Source organism: Apodemus sylvaticus, chromosome 1 (genome assembly GCF_947179515.1).
Source record: "Apodemus sylvaticus chromosome 1, mApoSyl1.1, whole genome shotgun sequence".
NCBI classification, from domain to species: domain Eukaryota; kingdom Metazoa; phylum Chordata; class Mammalia; order Rodentia; family Muridae; genus Apodemus; species Apodemus sylvaticus.
The window spans coordinates 57,978,287-57,984,715 of NC_067472.1; the positions used below are offsets into that span (position 1 = coordinate 57,978,287).

General features: G+C 48.8%; 1 protein-coding gene across 1 annotated transcript; it reads right to left on the reverse strand.

The window, feature by feature from the left end:
* Positions 1-2,756: 2,756 nt before the first annotated feature.
* Mrpl11 (mitochondrial ribosomal protein L11) lies at positions 2,757-5,428 on the reverse strand. Its single transcript, XM_052193128.1, has 5 exons — positions 5,216-5,428; positions 4,859-4,954; positions 4,413-4,506; positions 4,170-4,329; positions 2,757-3,028 (listed from the first exon to the last, which is right to left on the reverse strand). The coding sequence occupies exons 1-5, from the start codon at positions 5,336-5,338 to the stop codon at positions 2,923-2,925; spliced, it is 579 nt and encodes a 192-aa protein (XP_052049088.1). The 5' UTR covers positions 5,339-5,428; the 3' UTR covers positions 2,757-2,922.
* Between the last annotated feature and the right edge of the window lie 1,001 nt (positions 5,429-6,429).

A 6,429-nucleotide genomic window follows, 5' to 3' on the forward strand; every position in this document is an offset into this window, starting at 1 on the left:
AATACACATGTAATAAAAGTTTTAATTGTGCCGGGTGGTGGTGGTACACACCTGTAATCCCAGCACTTGGGAGGCAGAGGCAGGCAGATTTCTGAGTTCGAGGCCAGCCTGGTCTACAAAGTGAGTTCCAGGACAGCCAGGGCTACACAGAGAAATCCTGTCTCGAAGAAAAAAAAAAAGTTTTAATTGTATTAGTAAACAATGTTTAGCCCGGCGGTGGTGGCCCACGCCTGTAATCCCAGCACTCTGGGAGGCAGAGGCAGGCGGATTTCTGCGTTCGAGGCCAGCCTGGTCTACAGAGTGAGCTCCAGGACACCCAGGGCTATACAGAGAAACCCTGTCTCAAAAAACACAAATCTAAAAGCCAAAAAACAAAACAAAACCAAAAAACAAACAAAAAAAGTGTTTAACTACTAATACTATGCGAAAAATTGACTAAATTTGTTGTCCAAAATGTTGATAAACAAAAAATAATGTCCAGCATGTAACACATGGCAAACACAACTTTCATCTTTCCTGTCAATTCTGCCTCTCTTCTGAGAGAACTCTTGATGTTCTGTAGAATGGGAGAACAGGAGGTCAAGGGTCCTCGAGGACCTCTCAGATAAGCCAAGTGTCCCCAAGAACTCCTCAGGCAGGTCAAGGGTCCCCAAGGACCTCCCAGGCAGGTCAAGGGTCCCCAAGGACCTCCCAGGCAGGCCAAGGGTCCCTAAGGACCTCCCAGGCAGGTCAAGAGTCCCCAAGGACCTCCCAGGCAGGTCAAGGGTCCCTAAGGACTTCCCAGGCAGGTCAAGGGTCCCCAAGGACCTCCCAGGCAGGCCAAGGGTCCCTAAGGACCTCCCAGGCAGGTCAAGGGTCCCCAAGGACTTCCCAGGCAAGCCAAGGGTCCCAAGGGCCTCAGGTCAAGGGTCCCCAAGGACCTCCCAGGCAGGCCAAGGGTCCCCAAGGACCTCAGGCCAAGGGTCCCTAAGGACCTCCCAGGCAGGCCAAGGGTCCCAAGGACCTCAGGTCAAGGGTCCCCAAGGACCTCCCAGGCAGGTCAAGGGTCCCAAGGACCTCTCAGACAGGCCTCTACTGGAACTCCACTTCTGTAGGGCTGGGGCTGCGATTCAGCTCTTCTCCCTGACCCAGGGTAGATTCAGAAGCTTGGCAGAGGCAGAGCTGAGAGTGACACAGCTCTGGCTCTGGTTGGATGAGGCCCTGGGTTTCATCTCCAACAGCATTAAAAATACAAAACAAAACAACAACAACAACAAAACCTAGCAAGTTTTGTTTTGTTTTACAGATGTATTTATTATGTACAATGTTTTGCCTGTAAGCCAGAGAGGGCACGGAGATCTCACTATAGATGGTTGTGAGCCACCATGTGGTTGCTGGGAATTGAACTCAGGACCTCTGGAAGAGCAGCTAGTGCTCTTAACCTCTGAGCCATCTCTCCAGCCCCAAATGGCAAGTTTTTAAAAAATAAATAAGCAACCTTAGTAAGGAGCTGGGTGTGGTAATGCACACCTTCAACCTGAGCACTGAGAAGCAGAGGGGCCAGCCTGGTGGGCATAGCCAGCCAGTTTCAGGCCAGCCAATGAGGTCTTGCCTCAAAAACAAAACATGTCAACTCAGTAGGGAGCCCTGAAGTTGCCCGTCTCTAGGAATAACCCTGAGATCGGAATTCTCTGACAGGATACTGTTTCTTAGGTAGGAACTCCCCAACATTTATACTATGGAAAGATGAGCATCAGCCCAAGCCGTAGTGTCTGTGAACCCCATCAACTGTGCCTTCTTCTCTCATCCCAGAGGGAAGAACACAGGCTAATCTGTTTTGATGTGCTGGGAATAGAAGTGGAGGCTTTGCATAAGTAGCAGCTCTACCAGGAAGCTACATCTTCAACCCCGAACACAGGATGTCTCCCTGGCCTCTACTCCCACTTGTACCTACTCAGAGCCTGAATGTTATGACACGTGCCCCAGAGGCTCATGTGCTTCATATGCTGAAGGCTTGGTTCCCAGTGTGGTAGGTGGTGGAACCCTCAAGAATTGGGGGCTATGCCCTGTATGGTGGTGCACGCCTTTAATCCCAGCAATGTGGGAGGCAGGGGCAGGAGGATCTCTGGGAGTTCACCTTAAGGATATCCAGAGTTGCACAGTGAGATCCTATCTCAGAAAGGGGGGAGATGGGGTGGAGAGATGGCTCAGTGGTTAAGGGCACTTGCCTGTTGCTCCTAGGATCCACATACTGGCTCATAACTACCCATAAATCCAGCTCCAGCGGATCCAATACCCTCTTCTGACAGACATCAAGCATGTATATAGTGCACGTGCACATACATACATGCAGGCAAAATAGTCACATATAAAAGAAAATGAATAAATCTAATTTTACAAGTGTGGTCTGGTGGAGGGTGCTGGAAGTCCAGCTTCATTAATGTTGGCCTTAAGGTGGGGACTGTTCAGGTGAGGCTACCTCACAGAGATGGCCCTACCTGACTTTTCCCACTTCACCATGCTGTGATGCAGCCGAGGAGCCCTTGCCAGACACAGCACCATGAATCAGAAGCCAAATAATACCTTTCCTTTATAAAGTACCAGCTTTAGTTATTTTGATATAACAATACAAGGCTGACCAAAGCACTGGGCATCATAATTTGCTTGGTTGAGCCTGTGTTCACAAGGAGAAGCGTTAAGATTGCTGTTCACCTGTGAAGGCTGGTAACTGTCAGGATTAGTCCCCATCTCTGGGGTCTCAGGAGAAAAGCCGAGAGTTGATGACAAAGGATGTTTATTCAGACTTGATCTCTTGGCACGACATATGTATAGAAATCTGCCGGGAAACTATACATCGGGTCGCCATGAAGCCCCTGGCTCAGCTTCCTCGGTGGCCCCTTCTTAGCTTCTCACTTCAAATCCCCAGAGGGTAGAAAGTTGGGGTCACTTCTTGGCAGCTTCTGCCTGGGCTGCCAAATCCGCCTCTTTCTGAGCAGCCAAAAACACAGCTCGCTCCTTCTGGAAAGCGGCCAGTTCTTCTGCACTGAGGCTATAGGTGGAGACAGACGGTCAGTGGAGGGCAGGTCCTAGCGCAGACCCCGGCTGTCCTGCCCACGTCCCTTCCAGGACTTTCTAGCTTTCACACCTCTGCTCATCTGTGGTTTTTCTGCCTGGGACCACAATTCACACACTCCACCTTCCTCTACCTTGACTCTAATCTTAAAGTCCTACTTAACCTGTGGCCTCTACTATACCCCTGGGATGTCCTAGGCCTTCTTTTGAGCCACAAACACTTCAAATGAGGGAGTCACAGATCTACATACCTTAAGGATTTTTAAAAAAAATCCAGGCAGACTGTGCTCTAACGTCATCCTGTGAGGAACAACGGATGCCAGCCTTGCTGTAGGGAATGACACCAGCAGCAGCTGCCAGTGATGGTGCCCCTGCTCCCGGCTCTGCTGTGCTCTGGGGCAAATGTTCTCCCACTTGAAGTTACTTCAAGGAAACAATTCCTGAGATCATCCAAAGCCAGCTGACTGGAGTGACTGCTGGCCTTAGGATTGAGTCCGAATGTGCAACAGCTCAAAAGACCCTCTGACTGGTCCCTCCCTCAGGCCACATCCCATCTGCCTCTCGACAAGACTCACAATGAACGTAGCTCCAGCTCCTTACCTCTCATGTTCACTGTAATCCTACCCTCTCTTACCCTCCTGTTCCTGGGCTCTTTTGATGTCACCTCCCTTAGAGTCCTCAATGACACAACAGCTAAAACAAGAACTCTCTTCTCTGCTCTCAAGACATGCATTGATTTTATAACATTGGCCACCAGCTAGTCTAAGCCTCTATGTGTTGATCTGCCTCTATTTTAGGACTACACACTTCCCCAGAGCGGCCAAACACTACTGTTCACTCCTGGTTCTATCCAGTGTCCAGAACTATATAGTAAATATAGAACAGGTGCTCATCCAAACCAGATGAGGCTTCAACCCATGTCCTTCTGCTGGAATCTGCTAGAATGCTAGACATGATAAAATGTCACAATGAAGCTTAATACGCATAACTAACATATGCTATAAAGAAGAAGAAAAACAAACCCTGACTATTTCCCTGTAAGGGGCCCTCTCAGAGCTACTTCCCAATCAAGAATGTTCTTGGCTTCCTTTGTACAGCATTTGTCTCCAGATACTCACTCCTTCACCACGCGAATGCCCAGGGAACGGGCAGAGCCAATGATGGACCGGACCACAGAAGACAGGGGTACATCTTGCAAGGCAAAAGCATCATCCTTAGCTTTGACACAGGCAATCTCATATATGTGCTTCAAACTCACCAGGCCTGCCACCTCTTTCCCTGGGAAGAAGGAATAAGTAATTCAAGTGCCACGACATTCCTCTGGATACATCGGAATCTCAGGTGTCCACTCTAGTCCTCACCTGTTTGCCGGGCCCCCTTCTCGATCCCAGCAGCTGCCTTCAAAAAGTAGGAAATAGTGGGCTGCCCGATCTTGAGCTCAAATGTTCTGTCGGGCTTAACAGAAAAAGAGACATGAGAATTTCTTGGTTTTCTAATGGGCCCAAGACGTTCCTAACGTCCCTCTCCTTCTCCCATCAATTTGCACACCACAAAAGACAGGACAAGCAAATCTACAGCACACATCCCTGTCATTTTTATTCTGAGCCCAACTCTCCTCTGGAAGCCCCTGTGAGATGAGATGTAAGAGCCACAACATGGCAGGATCAAGCCAGTTCACAGACGTTATGGTCTAGGCTTCTGCGTAAAATAATAAGTGTCAGGTGGCAACCAAGTTAGGGACAGGGAAGCAACCAGAGCGAGTAGTTTGAAGCACCAAGGATGTATATGGGAGAATGATTCTCTCTACCTTTATAAAAATTTTTGTAGGCAGGGGAATGCCTTCTTTGATGTCCTTTGTCTTCTCGTTGAACTCTTTGCAGAACTGGTTGATAGAGACACCTCGCTATGAGGAACACATATACAAAGTTAGTTGTGGGAGCCGAAGGAGCCGCTTTGGATGTCAGGCGATTGGTGCACAAGGCACCACTTAATCAGCAACTAGCCAACTTGGGGGTCAGAGATGCTGAGGTCAAAAGTGGCTACGTAAGTGATACAAGGACATAAGGCCTGAAGGTGTGAATAGCAGAGACACGTTTGTAAAGGAGACTTCCCGGGCTCCAGAACACCCTCCCATGTCTCCCAGGCCGGGTTCCAGACACCGCACCTGACCCAAGATGGGACCTAGTGGAGGCCCAGGAATAGCTTGGCCTGCTCGCACGATGGACCGGATCACGCCGCCGGCCTCGGGCTTCTTGACGGTCCGAGTGACCCGGCTTAGCTTCGACATGATGTGGGATTTTAATCTTAGTTCGCCTCGGAGAAGCAAAGAACTACGCTCTGAGCGCGGACATTTTGGGTCAGAGGTCAAGGGCCCTCGTGTTGGGCTAGAGTGAGATCAGAGAAGGGCGGTCTTGTTTCAGGCATACAGCTCTCCAACTAAAGACGAGTACGGAATTTAAAAATGAATTGAACTTGGCGCTCTGAAGGCAGGGCGAGAACCTATACGGATTCAGTACACACATTCCCTCAGCAGTGCGCACAGGCATCGCCTTAGACAGCCAAATAGGAGTTCGGGACTTTGAGTCTCCGCACAGCATTGTGGGTATGTAGTTTCAGCTCCTTATCCTGAGCGTGCTGTTGGCTGTGCTCTGGGTTGCCATCTGCTGGACACAGTGCTATTTTGCCTTTGAAATGGGGCAAGTTATGCAAAGTGGGAGTCCCTTGAGTCTTTTGTTTTCCTCGTGTGTTTTTTTCATGGAAGGCAGTATGATTATAGGCGGGAAATGAAACGGCAGACTGCTGCTCTTGCTGGCTATAAACCTGATTCATAGCTAGACAAAGAGTTGGGGGCTAGTGTTAGGTTACTGTTTACCCATTTCGTGTTCAGCACCACGGATATTATAAGTACCTTTCAGAATTATTGTGACCGCTCAGTAATGCATGTGGCTTTAGAACAATACTTGAGGGCTGGAGAGATGGCTCAGCCGTTAACGGCTAGGCTCACAACCAAAAATAATATGAACAATACTTGAGCCAAGAAGGCGTTTACTGCTTTTTGTACAAAGGGAATTAATCTTCCCAGAGCTTTTGAAATGCAAAGTTTCTGAATCCTCATCCCAGTGGAACCTGAATTCCCACTAGCTTATCAGGTATACTTTATTGCTTCCCTGTCTTTCATTTTTTATTGGAAGCAGATGATTTTATGTTTTGTGTCTCAGAACTCTGCATCCTGCTCCATTCTATCCAGGATTCCTGGTCTTTACTTGCTTTTTAGGGAATGGATTTGAACCAAGTGGTGTTTGAAGCCTTTGTTATTACTCCCTGGAGCAACTTTGTGTACCTAGGCACTTTGGGATAGCAATGCCTTGGTAGGACTCT